Consider the following 20,861-nt stretch of genomic DNA (forward strand, 5'->3'; position numbering starts at 1 on the left):
CAAATAATGTTAATTCCACAAGTATTCAGGCTTCAAGCAATCATGCCTGTAGGAATGGGAGGGGGACTGGGCATGTGCCCCCACTGAAGATGAAAACATATGTTTGTTTGGTCCTGGTATTTAATTTTTAAATAATATAAAAATCTGGCTTCTGTCCTCCAGTATTTCATTTGGTTTTTATAATTGGAGGAACAGGGGATTCCTAAAAATAAATTCTTGCAAATTTACTCATTTTCATTAAATGACAAACATTTGATCCCACGAAAATAAAGTATTTTACAGTATATTCCGTCCTCATTTAGATTTTTTAAAACCCCACAAAAACAGTAGTCGAACCTTCGACTACATGTACTACAATTAATGAAAACATTCTTCTATTTTACTTTAGATATGTGAACAATACCTCTTACATAAAATTTCAGCTAATCATATCAGTAATGGGTGGTAACATGAGTCGTGTTTAACTATTATATTAAGAAAGACATGATTTATTTCCTGCATAAATTCAAAGACATCAGTCAGGCTACAAACAACCAATTTGTTAATTCGATCTGGCTTTAACAGAATCAACTATTTTTACCTTGTTCCTCTTCAAAAGTGATGGTGGCACATCCTTGTTTAGTGTGTAGGTCAAAGTTTAAAATGTCTCCTCCTCCACTTCGACGTTTATTTTCAAAATACATCCTTAATGCATCAGCTGATATTTCTGCTGGCACATTTTTTACAATTATGCTTTTTGAAACTGGCACTCTTCTGACCTCAAGTGTATGTCCCGCTAATTTCTTTTTTGTCAAATTCGTTGATACTTCTTTAAAATCTAAAACAAAAATAACAGGAAGGTAAATTATGATAATTTTCAACATTACACACCAAAATATGTAAAAAAATATATGCTTAAGGTACAATAGTGATTGTCTGAAATATGTTTACAATTCTTTTTTGCCAATAATATAATTACTGAAAGATTTTTATTTGACTAGCGTATATGTAAAATGAGAGTATTTGTTATAAAATCGACACAGAGTGGATGATAGTTTAAAGAACATTATTAGAACATCCATTTTTGCTGCTAAAGCCAGACACAGGTTCACATTATAACAAATGTGATAACACAACCGTAAAACACAATGGTTCTTAATTGAATGTGTGAAAATCATAATTAGCTACCTCTTATACATTATACACCTGATACATAAAAGCAGTTAATTCATTACTTTTTTAACATTATAATTACAGTTGCCACAAGAACAAAAAATGCAGTTTAATATACAAACATTTACCCCCAAAACAACCCACAAAATTCAAGAGGATCTGACTGTATTTAACATTTTGTCCAAGTACACTCAGAATAAAAGTAACAGCCATAACCGAATGTTCCATTTGTCATTCCATGAGGTATAACCATTTTCCACATACCTATTTTGTCTTCCACTGACACTAGAACCACACCAGGATCTTCACCATATAGAATGCTATCATCTTCAGCTACCTGACAGTGCACTTTAGCCTCTATGAAGTTGCAGATCATCTCTGGAGAGGTGGAATCAGGAATATTTGTCAAAAGAAACTTGTCCTGGTACATCTTGGGTGGATGATAAACTTGCATAGTCAGGCGATTTCCTTCAATCCTGTGACTTTTTTCCATAACCTTTTTTACATCTAAAATTAATGTTTGAAAATAAATGTATTTCATGCAGCTATAAGAATAAGAATTGTCAAACAAACTTGCATGTCATGGGCCATATATATATGTTCTGGGTCTTATAGACATCATTTTGCTTTCAAAATTAAACCATTGGTACTATATTAACATATTTTAGCTTTTGCACTCATTTAGTTACTTTATAAACAGAAGCATAATTATATACCAACAGAGACAGAGATATAAAAACAAGTATGAAATACATGTAACTGTAATTGGAGAAAACTTGGAGTGTTTTCTCTTTTATAGATACATCAATGTCCTCAAAACTAGTGCCTATTCCCTATGGTTAGTAGACTGGTCCAAACATCCCAACAGCCAATGGGATGGCCTGAATTCTACTGCGCACCCCTTCCTGTTCTGGTCACATGACTGTAACTTCCTTATTTTCCCTGAGCGGATCGCACGGAGAACTGGAAGCGGGGAGGCCAGGTGGGTATCAACCCTTGAGGACAGGTGATGTATCTATAAAAGAGAAAACACTCCATTTCTTTTCAGCATCACCTGTCCTCAAAACTAGTGCAGCATTCGACAGATGGTGGTGGGTTCCATACTGCGAAGATGCACAAGTCTTCTCCCCATGGACCAGTAGGAAACTGACAGTAGAAGAATAAGGCCAACCAGAGCTCGCCCATTCTCCATGAGATGCCTATAACATATCAATACCCATGCTGTTAGTATTGACAGCGGTAATGGTGGCATCTGTCAGCGGTGTGTGGAGGAACGATGCAGGTGTTAGGTAACTTCCCATGCCATTATTGTGTACATATACTTAAACAATATGGTGGGTGCATCCATCAGAACATTGAACCAACAAGACCCATATTTTGTCTTACTAGTAAAACAGAAAAGTTGGTTCATTTAGGTGGAAACACTTTGTTAGTGTGCAGTGCATTAAACTAACTAGTGTTATCCTGACAAAGGTTCTGTCACCATCCAGTATGAAACTTCAGAAAAGTGCCAAAAACAAATTGTCAAAGTCAAGTCCTCACCTGTCGATTCGTAGGACATCCCGGGGTGCAGTCCAGAATCCGACAGACATCAGCGGCGACAAGGACGACCAGTATTGATCAGAGATTGAGCTGCCACCACAAGACCCAGATGGTGGAATCCCTCAACATCTTCGGTAGACACATCCCTCAAGTAGTAGTTCACGAAGATGGAGTCTATGGCCCAATAACACCCAGATAAAATGCTGGTAATGGGTGTCTTGCAATGCAGCAACATGGTGTCGGCTAAGGCATGAAGCACATGTGGATTAGATGTCGACGGTGGCGGTAACGCTCTGCCAGATAAGCACATAGAATCGTGGACCTTATCCAAGTAGACACTGTGTTCTTAGTAATGTCTTTCAAATGTCTCTGGTTGCATGAGAGAAATAGGCACTTTCAATGTTTGCGAAAAGACCGAGTTCTCTCGATGTAATGCTGGAGGGCTCGAACAGGACATGATGATAAGTCCTCAACATCGTGGGAACCCACAATGGAAGAGTGCTTGGACAGCATAGGTGTGAGGCACTGGATCAAGCAGCTGGTTCTTAGCCACAAAGTTCATCAGGAGGCCCAGTGAAACTGACATGTTGTCTCGATGGAAGCGCACCATGTCCACATCCAAAGCATGGATCTCTGACACTCTCGCCGCTGTAATGAACCCCAGCAGGAACACAGTCTTCCTTGTCAAAACCTCTAAAGATGCCTCAGCAATGGGCTCAGAAGGTGCTTTGGACAAGGCTCAAGTCCCATTTCGGTGGCTGAAAACGTTGGACCTGATCATCATGTTTGAAACCCTTGATCATGGAGTGGATCTCAGGAACAGTAGCCAACTTGGTACCAGTGGCTGAGTCCCGAACCGTTGCAGTAACCAGCAATAGTGGAGCCTTTGAGTTTCAATGTTGACTGGAGATACAGCAGAAATTCTGCTAATTTCTCGACATGAAAAGTCTGAGGTTTCAGCTTTTGTCTGATGCACCATCGATAAAAACATAACCACCAGACTGTGGATGCCTGGTGAGCTTTTAAAATCGCCGATGTGGGCTGAGAAGAGAAATCCTTCTTTTTCAAACCCTCGGAGATAATGTAGCTGAAACAAGCCTGGATATGGATGGTGCTGTCTCAATGTGGGATGAAGCAGGAGGTGATCCCAATCTGATGGCAGTAGAGGATCTGGTGCCGCAAGACGGATGAGGTCAGGATACCAGATTCTGCCTGGCCACATCGGAGCAATGAGGAGTAACCGTCAATGGAACTCCTGACATTGCTGGAGTACTCTTGGAAGGAGTATCGGTAGCAGAAACACATAAGCGTCCAGACCGTCCCAGCTTATGGCCAATGCATGGAGATCTAGTGCATCTGAATCCGGAACCGGTGACATGTACAATCTCAGCTGACGATTGAAGCGCGTCACAAAAAAGTTCGACGCTTGGTGTCCACAGCCTGTGACACACCCACCGGAACGCTTGTGGGTTGAGCATCCACATGGTGCTTTGTAGAGTAGACGGTCGTGACAACATGTCGGCCAGAACATTAAACATCCCTGGAGTTCAGCGGGATCGCATCTGTCAGCTCGAACAGGCAATAAGTGAGGCTGAGCAGGCTGCTGGAATGAGTTTGGCCCTGATGATGGATGTAAGCCACCGTTGTCACGTTGTTGGTTGCTACCATTAGAGATGCATGGATCAATTGCTGAAGCCAATGATGTATCGCATTGAACACTGCCAGAAGCTCTAACACGTTGATGTGGAAACTTGCTTCAACAGAAGACCACAGCCCTGACGTTGTCTGACTGTTGAGATATGCTCCCCAACCTTCAAGAGAGGCGTCCATGAACAGATGATCTGTTACTTGGAATGGCTACAAGGAGATTCTGTCCAAGACGCTCAACGGAATCTGCCACCACAGGAGACTGAGCTGAAGGTTGTCGGGAAGGCTGATCATCAGACTGGGGTTGTCCAACAAGAAAATGGTAACCAGCTTCGTAGAGTCATGTCTTGCACTGATGTCATAAGACCCAGTAGACTCTGTTAAGCATGGAATGTAACAGGTTCGGCCAAGACTGTGGAAACTGCAGACTGTATCTTGGTCCATCTGTCGGCAGGAACCTGAAGTAGTCCCAGATCGGTACTGCCAGGACGGTGAAGACCGCAGATGGAATCTTGTCCCATCTTCGTCCTGCACTGGCACTCCATGAGACAGTCATTCAGAGATGTAAAAACAAGGACATCAGAACAGTGATCCTGGAAAACAGCCAAGATTCATCTATGGCGAAGCAGCCCGCTATGCTATATTCCAGATATACAGTGCAATGAAACTACGGAAATACCATGACAGTCTCAAAGTCTGATACTCGGCAAGCAGCATAAAGACTATTATCTTCTCTGCATCGTATATGGACGCCGACGGTGGGTTGATAATCCGCAATAGACCATATAAACGGATGCGATAAAAACTCAAAGCCGCGTGATGTCAACTAGAAGATAGTTGCCAGTGGCCAATGTACCAATTCATTGAAATTCCAGGAGGCAGCTGTCCGAATGATAACTCAACGGACCTAGCGCTGATAACTTCCGGAGATCGCGGAAGTGACAACTGAGTTGCAAACTTCTGGGACCAACAGATATACTGATCGACTTGCCGAATATCTTTGTAACATCACTGATCAACAGACGAACAGTGGAACAGTCCAAAGTATTCTTCATGGGGTCAACAGTAACGGTTGACCGGCCCAGTGTATGGTACTATCTTCAGCCCCAAACCGTAACGTTTGTAATCTTCTAATCGATGACACCAAACAAAAACCCATGATAAATTCCCGCAAATGCTGGCATGTCAAAGACCGTATAGTGAGGATTACCGTAACTCATTGAGTTGATATGGTAACCAAGACGGTAACTGGAGTAGCAACCCGATCCGAAGGTGTGAAGTAAAGGTATCTTCCTTCCACCTTAACAGTGATGGCGACGAACTGACAACCAACAGTTGATGTAGGAAACTGACTGTGTTCTGACATCTCAAGAATGATCCGCACTGAGCAGAAAAAACAGCCGCCAGATAGTGCAATCATAGACATTGGGCCCAACTGAGATGTCGACGACTTAGTGCAGCCATGTCGATCCCATGTAGAACACTGGTCAAGATGACGCAGACCGGCGATCCTAGCTGAACCTGTCAACCTTGTGAAGGTTGAATCTTCCAGCTTAAAGATCTGTGACATCATGGATGACTGACCCGCGGAAAACCGTGAAGAGGGTCACCCATGGCAGCTGCACACGCGCTATGATGGGTGGAGAACTGTCGATTTCTATCTTAAATTTTTGCTGAGTGGAGTCGCCGTAGACCTATTACCAGAGTCTACTGTCGGTGCCGTTCATCAGATCCACTGTAAGCTACAGAATAAGGTCACTGGAAGTGACAATGGCTAGAAGTCCCAGAACCGTGGCAGCATTATAGCTGGAAAGGTATGCTGTCATAAGTTTTCTCGATGACCATTGGTTATGAACGTCATAAAGAAAAAACCCTCAAGAGCCAAGAACAAGCATATCAATGCCCAGTGCTGTACAGCTGTGGTGATTTGAACCATGGGCGGTTCCGTCAGCTACCCGTGAAGTCCCGAGTCTGAAGACTGTGTAAGCGATGTCTCCTCTGGAAGCAGCACATGGAAGCAGTGCACAGGCATGCTGAACAGTTGCACTGGATGGTCATAATAATTCGGAACACATACAATCCCGATCGGACCCGTCGGCTGCCCGTGAAGCTTGATCTAGACTGCAGATCTGGTGTCTCTATGGCAAAGAATTCATGGAAGACCGTGAAAAACCGCTGCGGTCACGGCTCCGATGAATAGTGGACGGTCTGCATTTCTCTCGAGATGAGTAAGATGATCGTCTCAATGCAGTCGCACAAGTCCCGGGACGGAAGCCGTAGGTGGTTGCTGGTCTGCAATAAGAACTGTAGCAGCTGATCATGGGAGCTGGTAATCCCCATGAACCGGCGCAGGAGCCATCTCGCCCGTAACACGGGACCGTAGACACCGTAATGAGAGCCGTCGATAATAACTGGTCAGCTGCAGAACAGTAGCTGAAGGACTGGCAGGAACTGCTGGACTGACATCCGACATCCGTAGTGGCAAACATTGCAGTGAATGTCAGCAGCAAGTAATACAGTACTTCTGCAACAGTTCAAAGGAAAACTGCAGAGGTGCGGGAGCAAAGGGCGACTCGGTCTTCTTAGCTTGCTGGGCTAGGACCCGAAGGTAGCTGGTAAACTCCGATGGTCCAAGTGGAAGGTAAAAGACATCTCATCATGTCGCAAGATGGGTAGCAACCTGGACATGCATCATGCGGGTCTTTCCCTGCCAAGAACTTCTTACACTTAATGCAAGAACACACCACTCTGGTAGAACTAGTGTCTGTCATATTCAATTATATCTGTAATAAAAATAAACCCACATACGTCTGTACAAGTCCAGTAAACAAGATGCTGCCATTTAAAAAATGGCAACCAAGACTGTTGACCAGTACACATGAGAATTAATAATTTGGAAAAGAACATTTTAATAAAGTGATTACAACCAAAATAATTGTACAATAATAACGTAACAACACTTGGAAATGTGTTACAGACATTAAAGTCTCAAATAAACCAAGTAAAAAGAATAGATTGCTTAGATTACGACGGAGCAAAACCCAGGACATCTGAACCATAAGACGCGAAGGAAAAAGAAGGAAGTTACAGTCACATGACCAGAACAGGAATGGGTGCGCAGTAGAAGAATTCAGGCTATCCCATCGGCTGTTGGGATGTTTGGACCAGTCTAGTTTTGAGGACAGGTGATGTTGAAAAGAAACGAATAAAAAAAGAACATTTAAAAGACGATATTTGGCAAATAGTTTTTTTTTTTAAATCATAGTGACGTTTGTATAGTTTTATCTTGAATCATGAATGCGAAACGATAAACTTGAAAAAAATAATTTTTTATCACATCAGTGAAAAAACCCCACAAATTGTATATATTTTTACATAATGGAATAAATAATATTAAAAAGGAATAAAAGTTATTAATTTTAATTCCCATATATGAATAAAAAGTACGTGTATGCAGTACTGTGTCCTGAAAATTAAAAGATGGCACCGTTGAAGTGTTTGACAGCCTGAGATTAATAACGTCATCGCTGATTGGTCGAAATTTTACCTCTACTGGCTCTAGAGACAGTACGTGTAACTGGTCTGCTCACTTCCACTTGTTAAAAAAAAAAGTGGAAACCTTTTGTTAATTTTAAAATCCTTTATAATCATTAGATACACTACATTGGACAGTCAACAATAAATACATTTATAGATTATTTCAGTATATTTTATGCTATTTGAAGCAGTTTGTATTGCACAAAAGCCTCTTGCTTCAGACTGGGACACTCGACCGACAGAGCTCCGTTCACAGGTGTTGATTGTAACCAGTTGCAAACTCTGGGTCCTTTGTTTTAATTGGGAGTGTAATACCGTGATGGCTCTCTCACCAAGAATGGTGCTATCGTTAATGTCTGTGTAATGTCTTGACCGGCTCAGCGACTTTGACAAATGTCTAGCCTAGTGGCAGTGGATTGACACTACTGTATGTCTGACTTCAGTGACTGGCGATATATACTTAGGCAGACTTTAAATTCACAGAAGTCTGAAACACCAGCCATATTGACCACTATTTATTTCTTATTTAAAATCATGCACGAGATACCAATGTCTGGGCAGGCCGGTCCACTTGACGGATAGGAATTTGTTCTAAAAATAGAAATAGACAGGGGCTTCGGACCAACAAGAATGACAAAAGTGGGACCGGCAAACACACATTTAAAAAAATTCGGTCTCAGAGATCGAGAATCGGTCCCAGACAGGGAAAAAAGGGCTTTTCCCCACCTCTGCTGCTAACTTAAGAATGACAAACAGAATGTCAATGTAAAGTTCATCATTAATTTCTGCAGGGGGTGGGATGTAGCTCAATGGTAGAGTGCTCTTTCACAAGGATGCGTAACAAAATATATTCATTTCTTTCATAACTGTAGAGTAGTTAAAACAATTACCGTCTTCTGTTTCAAATGTGATGTAGATTAGTCCATTTTCCTCACGTTGTATCTTTTCAATGTTCACCCCACCACCTCTCCTCTTATTCTCAAAGTACAGGGTTATCGAATCATTTGAAATATTAGAGTCACATCCTTTAACAACAACTGTAGTCAGTGGATCATCCGGCTCTTCTGATGTATCTTCCTCCTCCTCAGCAGTATCCAGCATCACTGTGAGAACTCTGCCCTGTAACTTGTGCTGTCTTCCAACAACTCTTTCAGCCACTTCAAAACAAGAATTACAGTGACCTACAGTCATCTATCTGTCGTTCATTTTGTTTAGTTACATCCAGTGGTTGAGTCAAGGTATTTGTAATTTGGGGGGAAATCATAATTGTCAATCCTCTAATCCCACTCCACCTCGCCCCCTCCCCCCCCCCCCACCCCAATTTTTTTTAAAAAATAAATAAAAAGACCTAACTTCACCCATTCTTTGTACTTATGATCTGACTGGAATTATAATAAAACAGATTGCAAACACTTGTATAAATGTCGTGAGTTGGTTTTGTAGCTTTTTCAACATCATACAGAACCACTATCTGCTAGTGAACTATATTTTAACTAATGTCATGATTCTGCGATTTCTGAAAAACAATTGCTGATGAAATAAGTAAACCTTTTCAATGAATCTCTGTGTGGTTTTTTTTTTATAATTGATGAGAACATTGGTTAAAATATTCTTTGGTAATATGCCAAAATAAAACAAAATTGTCTTTAGCTTATTCACTACCATATGTCTGCACAAGACTTGATTCCAAAAGATGTTATGGCACAGTTATGCAGATATGCAGCCACGACTCGCTGTCAGGTGCATTGTCTAAAGAGGAGAGCTGATCTTGACCATGATATATGGTTCCATCTCTGTCTGTAGGAGAACAGCCACTTTATAGCACATCAGTACATCCAAAAACATTTCTACAGCTTCCATAAACAAAGGAGCATCTGAACACTCACACAGATGTGCATCAAACAATATCTGAAGCAAGGAGCTGTAGGTATTTTACAAAAATATTGCTCAAATTATTTTGAGGGTGAAGTGACTTTAAGACTATTTGTGTAATATGTCTTCAATGTGACACAATCTAGATGAGGCATGTTCAGGAGGCTGGCTATAATGGATTTTTGCATCTAACATTAACTATCTTTTGAGATAGGACCGTAATACATTTTCAGGTTCTAAGTGTGAGGCAATCTAGCTGATGCATGTTCAGGAGGTCCAGTGATTGTGGTCAATCACTAGAAAATATTTTTTCACCAATAATGGAAAATGTCACAAATTGTTTGTGAGCGCTCACCCTCCTGAATTTGCCTTTGTATGATCAAATGCTGATCAGATGAAAAATAATTTGAGAGGAAAAAACTTCATTCTCCTCACAGGAGATTAACTGTGTCTTTTTAATTAAGTATTGAAAATGAAGATTCTGGGTATATTGGCAGGGTGGGATGGGTTACAGTGACCTACATTCAATTAATTTCTTAATATATAATCAAATGTACATGTACATGTAAATATAACTAAAAGAACAAGTAAAATATTTTCGAAACATAAAAATCAAACTCAAACAAATATTGAGTGCTGTAAACCAACAATGAATTGCTCTAAATCATTGGATTTTTGTTTCAGCCATTAAATTTCTGTTTCCTTTTTTTTTGACTTAAATATATTGAAGGAAGGAAATAAGGGACAAGCCGCTAGTAACAGCAAATACGGACTGTAACCAACAGCCTCATCCATAGCGTCAGGAAGCTAACCATGTTACTGACATTCAGTCCAATATTACTGACATTCAGTCCAATATTACTGACATTCAGTCCAATATTACTGACATCCAATATTAATGACATTCAGTCCAATATTACTGACATTCTGTCCAATATTACGGACATTCAGTCCAATATTACGGACATTCAGTCCAATAATACAGACATTCAGTCCAATATTACGGACATTCAGTCCAATATTACGGACATTCAGTCCAATATTACTGACATTCAGTCCAATATTACTGACATCCAATATTACTGACATTCAGTCCAATATTACTGACATTCAGTCCAATATTACTGACATTCAATCCAATATGTCCAATATTACTGACATTCAGTCCAATATTACAGACATTCAATCCAATATTACTGACATTCAGTCCAATATTACTATATTACTGACATTCAGTCCAATATTACTGACATTCAGTCCAATATTACAGACATTCAGTCCAATATTACTGACATTCAGTCCAATATTACTGACATTCTGTCCAATATGTCCAATATTACTGACATTCAGTCCAATATTACTGACATTCAGTCCACTATTACTGACATTCAGTCCAATATTACTATTACTGACATTCAGTCCAATATTACTGACATTCAGTCCAATATTATGGACATTCAGTCCAACATTACTGACATTCTGTCCATTATTACTGACATTCAGTCCAATATTACTGACATTCAGTCCAATATTACTGACATTCAGTCCAATATTATGGACATTCAGTCCAACATTACTGACATTCAGTCCATTATTACTGACATTCAGTCCAATATTACTGACATTCAGTCTGACATTATATAGACGATAACTTACGAGTTACAAGGAATTACGGATTATCTGTCCCGAGTGAAATTAATGTTGTCAGTCACAAACTTTAGCAAGTGACTCCCGACATTAATTTCACGAGGGACAAATAATCTGTAATTCCGAGTATCAAGTGGGTTATTGTATTTATTACCCATAGTGTAAATAGTTTAGAAACTTAAACTTTAAACTTCTTACATGGCACAAACTATATAATATACAAGAGACGTGAAAGTCTGAGGAAACTGATGACGTCACGAAAGAAAAGCAATGACGTCAAAAGCTATCTTTAGGTACACAAATCAAATGTAATGAAATGATGTTTCTAGTGGGAAGTGAATGAACTACAAAGAAATTAGTTTAAAGCATGTTTATCTAAACATTCACTGTTGTTTGTAAAATCTCATCAACGAGACTTGACAGTCAAGGAAACCGATGACGTCACCAAACTAACGTCATGATGTCAGCAGGGAAAGATAGAAAATATAATCACCTGCATTCCTCTGCCCATATGGGTTAAGTTTTATATCTTATACAGACTACAATAGTAATAAAATAAATTTGGCTTAAAATGGCTGGTGTTCCCTTATTTCTTTCCATCATCATAATTTTAATATATAATGGGGTTTTTAAAAAGAAATAAGATGGCTACTGACAAACTCAATGCAGTGTGTAAATCTGGTTACTGCAAGTGTTGTTAAAGATGGTTTAAAGGCCAACCTCCTTCTTCTTCAAACGTTATGTGAATAACTCCTTTGTTCTTGTCATACTGGATTCTTTCAACACTTCCTCCACCTGATTTCTTCGTACTCTCAAAGTACATTTCCACAGTTTCAGTGTCTTCTGTTTCTTTAAAGCCTTTCACCACAATGGAGTTGATTGCTTTCGTCTCAGTTTCTTCAACTGCTGATGATGCATCAAAGAGCTCCACTTGTAATGTTCTTTCTCCTATTTTGTGAGGTGCTTTTGACATCACTCTCTGAGCAACTATAAAAAACACACACACACACATTTAAAAAAGTAAACAAAAACAATTCTTCCTTTGCTAAACTTATATGAGTTTTACAAAATTTGTTTCTAATTTTCATTATTATTCATACTTACCTAGTGCTAGCACGACAACAGATGTAAATACTGTATTTTCCCATGTATTATGTACCATTTTATTCCAAAAAATACAGGTTAAAAATGGGGTTTTTTTTTGATAGAATTTTTTTTTATCTTTTAAAAATGTCCAGTGATCACCCATAAAAAATTGTTGATCGGTAGTTTACGGTACTTTACAGGTTACTGACAGTGTTCATTACAACAAAACGCCAAAACCCTCTTAAAAATCGTTTTCACTTTTTTTTTTGTACTAAATGTAAAATAAATGTACAAAAGCATCCATACCTCGCCAAAAGGTGCACAAAAATAGAACGTAAATATTTTTAATTGCCATTTAATTCAGCCATTTCCGTCAAACCGGAAATATACGACTACTATAAAATTAGAAATTTTGCGCATTCACATTAGACACGAGAACCAAATGTAATGCTATATTTTTGTTTTCATTTATTTATTAGTCATTTGTCATTTACAGTGTATGGGTATATACTTTTGTCTTAATTTATGTAAGACATGTAGGTCTATGTAAGCAAGTACCTAACTTAAGTTTTGTTTCTTGAATATACCGCTGCTTTCACTTTTAGTGACAGGTGGAAAACTGTACATCTTGCATTCACCGTCGATTTAGTGAAAAATGAACGAGAATCAAGCACATTTGAACGAAGTCAGAAAGAGGTTGGAGAGGGAAAAGAACAGAGAATAGTAAAAAATGTAGCAAGATAAAGTTAAATCAAACAAGAACAAAACATGAGATAGGAAAGCATGCTGAGAATAATAAAAAAAGAGAAGATTTTAAAGAAAGAATATGGGTTATTTACAATATCTGCCTTATTCCCATCGATTTCTTACGAAACATTTGGTTCAGTTCAGTCATTTGGTAATGTCATAAGAAAGTGAATGCAGTATATATATACTTGGAAATTGCAACAAAAATCATTACACTTCCAATCAAGATGTACATGTAAATGTTAGCTGTTGTCTTATTGTTGAGGCATGTGTGCAGAATATTTTGAAGGGAATGGAGGTTTAGACTGGCTGGCATTGAGGGTGCAACTGCCCAAGTTACTGGGGGGGCGTTGGAAAATTGGAGAAAACTTGGAGTGTTTTCTCTTTTATAGATACATTACCTGTCGTCAAACAAGGGCACCTCTCCCCCCCCCACCCCCCACCCCCACGCAAGTGGTCTGGTCCGAACATCCCAACAGCCAATGGGATGGCCTAAATTCTTCTACTGCATACTGCTCTCTAGTTCCGGTCACATGATTGTAACTTCCTTCTTTTTCCCTGAGCGCATTGCACGGAGAACAGGAAGCGGGGAGGCCCGGGCAGGATGAAATCTTGAGGACAGGTAATGTATCTATAAAAGAGAAAACAATCAAGTTTTCTCCATTTCTTTTCACATTACCTGTCCTCAAACAAGGGCAGCATTCAACAGATGGTGGTGGGTGCCGAGATCCGTAGATGCTTGTGATAACTCCCCAAACCGGAAAGAGGCTGACTAGTGGAAGAATAAGGCCAACCTTGGTAAGCTCTCCTCCTAGGGATGCCCGTCACAGACCAATGCAGGTAATGTTTATAATAACAACCAGAATGGTGGCATCTGTCAGCAGTGGCAGGTGCGGCTCCTAGAACAAAGGACCAGGAGGCGGCAGCCACATCTCATGCTGGTTCTGACAGGGTGGGAAGATGTAGCCACCAGGGATGCAGGTGTTAGGTAACCCTCACGTATTGAAGTGTTCGTAATAACAACCAGAATGGTGGCATCCATCAGCAGTGGCAGGTGCGGCTCCTAGAACAAAGGACCAGGAGGCGGTAGCCACATCTCATGCTGGTTCTGACAGGGTGGGAAGATGTAGCCACCAGGGATGCAGGTGTTAGGTAACCCTCACGTATTGAAGTGTTCGTAATAACAACCAGAATGGTAGCATCCGTCAGCAGTGGCAGGTGCGGCTCCTAGAACAAAGGACCAGGAGGCGGCAGCCACATCTCATGCTGGTTCTGACAGGGTGGGAAGACGTAGCCACCAGGGACGCAGGTGTTAGGTAACCCTCACGTATTGAAGTGTTAGTAATAACAACCAGAATGGTGGCATCCATCAGCAGTGGCAGGTGCGGCTCCTAGAACAAAGGACCAGGAGGCGGCAGCCACATCTCATGCTGGTTCTGACAGGGTGGGAAGATGTAGCCACCAGGGACGCAGGTGTTAGGTAACCCTCACGTATTGAAGTGTTAGTGTTAGTAATAACAACCAGAATGGTGGCATCCGTTCAGCAGTGGCAGGTGCGGCTCCTAGAACAAAGGACCAGGAGGCGGCAGCCACATCTCATGCTGGTTCTGACAGGGTGGGAAGATGTAGCCACCAGGGATGCAGGTGTTAGGTAACCCTCACGTATTGAAGTGTTAGTAATAACAACCAGAATGGTGGCATCCGTCAGCAGTGGCAGGTGCAGCTCCTAGAACAAAGGACCAGGAGGCGGTAGCCACATCTCATGCTGGTTCTGACAGGGTGGGAAGATGTAGCCACCAGGGATGCAGGTGTTAGGTAACCCTCACGTATTGAAGTGTTCGTAATAACAACCAGAATGGTAGCATCCGTCAGCAGTGGTAGGTGCGGCTCCTAGAACAAAGGACCAGGAGGCGGCAGCCACATCTCATGCTGGTTCTGACAGGGTGGGAAGACGTAGCCACCAGGGATGCAGGTGTTAGGTAACCCTCACGTATTGAAGTGTTAGTAATAACAAGCGACAACCTAATGAGGTGCATCCGTCAGAACATTGAACAGAACAAGACCCCCGAGTGTTTTCTGTCTAGTACACCAAAGAACTGTTAGTTCAATAACGACAACAAATAACCACATGCAGTGCAGGGTAAAGGTTATCGAGACAAAAGTTCTGGCACCAGTGCGTGAACTGTGCAAAAGAACAAAAGTCTAAGCAATCCTCACCTGTCGATTCGATGGACATCTCGGTATGCAGCCCAGAATCCGACAGACATCAACGGCGACGAAGACGGCTTGTATTCAACAGTCTGTGCAGCAACAACCAGACCCAGATGATGGAACCCCTCAACGTCTTCTGTGGAGATATCCCTCAGATAATAGTTGGCGAAGATGGAGTCCGTAGCCCAGAAACAACCAGTGATAATGTGCTGAATGGGTGTATTGCAGTGCAGGGACATCGTGGCAGCCAAGACACGGAGTTCATGCGGATTAGTAGCAGATGGAGCAGGTAAACCCTCCTTCTGATAGGCGGTCAGGATAGAAGACCGGATCCAGGTGGCCACCGTGTTCTTGGTAATATCCCTCAACCGACTGGTTACAGGAGAGAAAAAGTCTCTTGCGATGTTGTCGAAAAGATCTGGTCCTCTCGATGTACTGGTGCAGGGCTCTGACAGGGCACAACGCTAAGTCCTCAACGTCCGCTGGACCAACGATAGAGGAGAGGGCCTGCACAACATACGAACGAGGCGCTTGGTCTGGTAACTGATTCTTTGCAACAAAGTTCATGAGTAACCCCAAGTTGACCGCACGACGATCTCGGTGAAAACGTACCAAGTCCACATCAAGAGCATGGAGTTCTGAGACACGGGCAGCCGTGGCAAAACCGGGTAAAAACACCGTCTTCCGCGTCAAGTCTTTCAGGGAAGAGGATTCGATCGGCTCATAAGGTGTGATTGATAACGCTCGTAACACCAGATTTAGGTCCCATCTTGGTGGCCGAAACAGGTGTACTTGATCCTCAAGGCGAAACCCTTTGATCATCTTATGGATCTCAGGAATACCCGATAACTTCGTTCCAGTAGCGACATCACGAACAGTAGCGATGACCGAAACATACCCAGCGATGGTAGACCCCTTCAATCGTAAAGCGGTCTGCAGATACAGCAAAAAATCAGCGAGACGAGTTATCTGGATCGTCTGAGGTTTGAGTTTTTGCCGGACACACCATCGGTGAAAGCAAAGCCATCTGACGTTGTAAGCCGCAGTAGTAGATGATCTATGCACTTTCAAAATGGCCGCCGTGGACTGCGAAGAAAAACCTTTCTTCCTCAAACTCTTGGAGATAAAGTCCACGCGTGCAGTTGGAACAACTGCAGACGTGGATGGTATAGTCTTGACGTGGGATGCAGCAACAGATGATCCCAGTCTGGCAGTGGTAAAGGATGTGGATCGGCAAGACGTATTAGATCTGGATACCACATCCTGGATGACCACATCGGAGCAACGAGCAACAGGCGACAATGGTACAGCTGAAACCTCTGAAGCACCCTTGGAAGGAGGATTGGTGGAGGAAAAGCGTACGCGTCCATCTGTTCCCAGCTGATGGCCAAGGCGTTGAGATCCAGAGCTTTGGGATCTGGCACCGGAGACATGTAAACCCTCAAATGACGGTTGAATCGTGTGGCAAAGAGATCGATGTTTGGTGTTCAAAGTCTGTCGCACACCCATCGAAACGCTTCGGGATGGAGCATCCATTCTGTCGGCTGTGGAGACGACGGGCGAGACAGCGTGTCGGCTAGCACATTGGAAACCCCTGGAATATGGCGAGACCGAAGTTGCAGCGGAATCTCGTCGACCAACTTGTAGAGACGATAAGTCAACTGCAGCAGACTGCTGGAGTGTGTTCCACCCTGACGGTTGATATAAGCCGCCGCGGTGGTACTGTCTGTGGCTACCATGAGAGAGGCGCCTGACAGCATCTCTCGCCAATGAAGGATGACGTTGTAAACCGCCAACATCTCCAACAGGTTGATGTGCAGATCGGCTTCATCTGGAGACCACAGCCACCAAGTGGGACTGGACAACTGGTAACCGGATCAGCAAATCTGCGTTATTGTACTGAATGCATGGATTCAGAAACAACTGGTTACCGTGACCTCTAAGCGTCAAATGTTGCGCCGACGTCAAAATTACTCTTGCAATGATACTTCATGAAACAGTAATAGAGTGATTCAGGAATCAAGACATCGAAAACAGCGACCCCGTGATACAGGCAAGAGCCAAGACAGCGTAGCAACTCGCTACGCTATATGCCCGATATACGTGGAAGTGAAGCAACGCAAAACAGTAACCGGCTAAAATCCACGGCCGTCACACCACCCGGTGCGAAACATCAGCAGAGACAATCTAGACAGCATCGGTCACGAACGCTGGCGGTAACAACAGTGAACGTCAGTGAGTTGATAAGCCGCAATGAACCATAGGAAAATGGTCACGGTAAAAACCCTGTACCACGTGATGGCAACTGGATGACTTCCAGAACCAGCGGAAGTAGCGACCGTCTTGCATCGCCACCGGATATAGAGAATGATCTGCCGAATGTCGCTGAACCTTCCTCGAACAAGAGAATCTCTGTGCACGGGATCTCAACATAAGTGTCCGGACCAGTAGACTGTCTTCATCACCAACCCGGAACGCTTTTAACGTCGAACCCCTTCACGGCAAACAGCCGTATGTAGACCACAGGTCTGCCAAGATTACCGGCTTGTGCTGAAAGTCAAGAATGGATCGCTTCAGGCAAGTCGGTTGACGATAGTGTGCAATCGTAGTGGACATCGACGTCACGGAAGATATAAGGTAGACCAACATTAAAGTCGACGGCTGGAACAAGGCATATCCTCTGGCATCCTGCACATGAGGAGCTATGGTCGCCAGGAAAACATCAAATAGGACAACATGTACAAACATCTATGCTGAACTGAAGCCATCGACAGGACGTGCCGATCTGTAAGTTCTAGGAAGACGTCTGGTCCCACCGGAAACAGCGTCATCCAAGGCCGGCGCCACACCATTGAAGGATAGGTTGAGGATGGGATACGTTCGTTGTGACGAATGGGGAACAGCACAAACGAAGTCGACTCAAGTAAATCTCGACATCGGATCAGTCATCAAAACAGAAACATTCTAGAATGGTGCCAGTGGATTGTGCAGTGACGAAAGCATATCATACACCACAGCGAAACAATCCGTCACAGCCATGTGGGTCACTGCATCCGGATCTTCTATCACGGAAGGTGCCGACGCATCATCTGGAAAATCGCTCAGTAACCTGGCACAGGCAATTCGATCCAATGTACTGGCTGTAATCGGAATATGTTAGGAGCCGGTGTAAACCCTGAACGCCAGATCAGCTGCCGACTGGTGTGGACGGTACGATGTACACGGACCAGCAGGAGCCGGTGGAACCCTGGACGCTGTACCACTTCGATCGATCTCGGGACAACGGTACCGAACGGTGAGTTGATGACACAATCTTCCAGTTCGTTACAGGGCTCCGTCTGCTTGCTGGAACAAGCGATCCGCACAGGCCGGTTACTGGTAGCCGTGTAAACCGACGGGGGCCTGTGGCAGCCAACGATCGAATGCCGACATTTGCCGGTGGAACCTCTGTGGCGATCATCAGAACCGGACCCTTCTTGGTGGATGGGCCAGCGGCGGTAGCATATCAGATATGACAGCCAGACAGTCCCTCAGTGACAGGTGGTCCGCCGCATCCAGATCTTCCACACCGCAAGAAACGATACATCATCAGAAAAGTCACGTAGCACCCGTGAACAGGCCAGTCGCTCTGGTCATGGCCCGATGGAGATACCAGAGAACCAGACTGTGGGCGGTCCCATGTGGATACCAAGAACGGATGACCACATCCTCTGGAGGGATATCACTCACTATCATCGGTGTCGGTCCCTTCTTGGACGGCGTCGGTGGATGTGGCAAGGACGGCAACATGTCATAGACAGCCGCCAAGCAATCCCTCATAGTCATATGGTCTGTAGCCAAAGGTCGTATAAAAAAAGTTGACTCCAACAGAGCCAAGCAAAAGGACGTCCAGACCCTTTAGCGAAGAGAAAAAGAAGGAAGTTACAGTCATGTGACCGGAACTAGAGAGCAGTATGCAGTAGAAGAATTTAGGCCATCCCATTGGCTGTTGGTATGTTCGGACCAGACCACTTGCGTGGGGAGAAGGTGCCCTTGTTTGAGGACAGGTAATGTGAAAAGAAATGTGAGAACTTGATATCCTAAAATGCAATTTCTTGCATTCCACAAGTAAAATCCATCATGACAAATGCATGTAAATGCATATTAAAATAATAATAATAATTTGCTTTGAGCAGGGATAGGGTTGGAAAATGGAGGGTTGAGCCCCAACCCACCACCTTGAACATGCCCCTATTGTTAGGTTTTTTTAATTCCCTTTTAAGATTTATGTATTTCTTACAATTTAGATGAACCAGTTGCCAAAGACAAACGTTTTATTTTTTAAATATGTTCTTATTAGTTTTTATGATTCGCAAATGTTCCTTGTAGAAAAATTAGTTCTCTTGTTCTAGTAATCATATATTAACTGTGCACTACACATTTCTATATATACCTGAAAATAGACTTAGAGAATTTTGGCAAGTTCAAATATATGTCAAATACAAGTTACTTTTTTGTTGCTTCAGTTACCCACATTTCATTTGTGATTGTAGTTGTGCTGAGATTGTATGCAATGAAATTTTCTTTTGACATGACTTTCTCATAACATATTTATTTCAATCAAAAACACTCTTAAGAATTTTATTGAATACTTTTAAAAAAATAATAATAATCAAGATGTTAAAAAATGTCTGAATGTTGCGTCAGTTACCGTGGAATTGCCCTAAAAACAGAAGTCAAATAATTATCTTGTTATTGTATGTTTCACGGAATAAATTCTGATATAGAAGATGTATTGAATTGCATGGAGTATTTAATGGTGGTGTGTAACCTAAAGAAACATACATGTACTTGTAGTTTTATTTTTCACAGAATATATTCTGATATAAAGATGTATTGAATTGCATGGAGTATTTAATGGTGGTGTGTAACCTAAAGAAACATACATGTACTTGTAGTTGTATTTTTCACAGAATATATTCTGATATCGAATTGCATGGAGTATTTAATGGTGGTGTGTAACCTAAAGAAACATACATGTACTTGTAGTTGTATTTTTCACAGAATATATTCTGATATCGAATTGCATGGAGTATTTAATGGTGGTGTGTAACCTAAAGAAACATACATGTACTTGTAGTTGTATGTTTCACAGAATATATTCTGATATAGAAGATGTATTGAATTGCATGGAGTATTTAATGGTGGTGTGCATCCTAAGAGAAACATACATGTACTTGTAGTTGTATGTTTCACGGAATATATTCTGATATAAAGATGTATTGAATTGCATGGAGTATTTAATGGTGGTGTGTAACCTAAAAGAAACATACATGTACTTGTAGTTGTATTTTTCACAGAATATATTCTGATATAGAAGATGTATTGAATTGCATGGAGTATTTAATGGTGGTGTGTAACCTAAAAGAAACATACATGTA

General features: G+C 42.0%; 1 protein-coding gene across 2 annotated transcripts in view; it reads right to left on the reverse strand.

Moving 5' to 3' along the window:
• Nucleotides 1–565: 565 nt before the first annotated feature.
• Nucleotides 566–20,861, reverse strand: part of LOC121384099 (uncharacterized protein DDB_G0292186-like) — a 45,648-nt gene continuing 25,352 nt past the window's right edge. For both annotated transcript variants that reach the window (XM_041514332.1, XM_041514331.1), the window contains exons 7-10: nt 12,118–12,384; nt 8,769–9,035; nt 1,417–1,659; nt 566–817 (exon numbers count right to left, since the gene is read on the reverse strand). In XM_041514332.1, coding sequence (XP_041370266.1) covers nt 567–817; nt 1,417–1,659; nt 8,769–9,035; nt 12,118–12,384 — 1,028 coding nt within the window. In that variant the 3' untranslated portion in view covers nt 566. The remainder of the gene's footprint in view (nt 818–1,416; nt 1,660–8,768; nt 9,036–12,117; nt 12,385–20,861) is intronic.

The sequence above is a fragment of the Gigantopelta aegis genome, chromosome 10 (assembly GCF_016097555.1).
Source record: "Gigantopelta aegis isolate Gae_Host chromosome 10, Gae_host_genome, whole genome shotgun sequence".
In the NCBI taxonomy this organism is placed as follows: domain Eukaryota; kingdom Metazoa; phylum Mollusca; class Gastropoda; order Neomphalida; family Peltospiridae; genus Gigantopelta; species Gigantopelta aegis.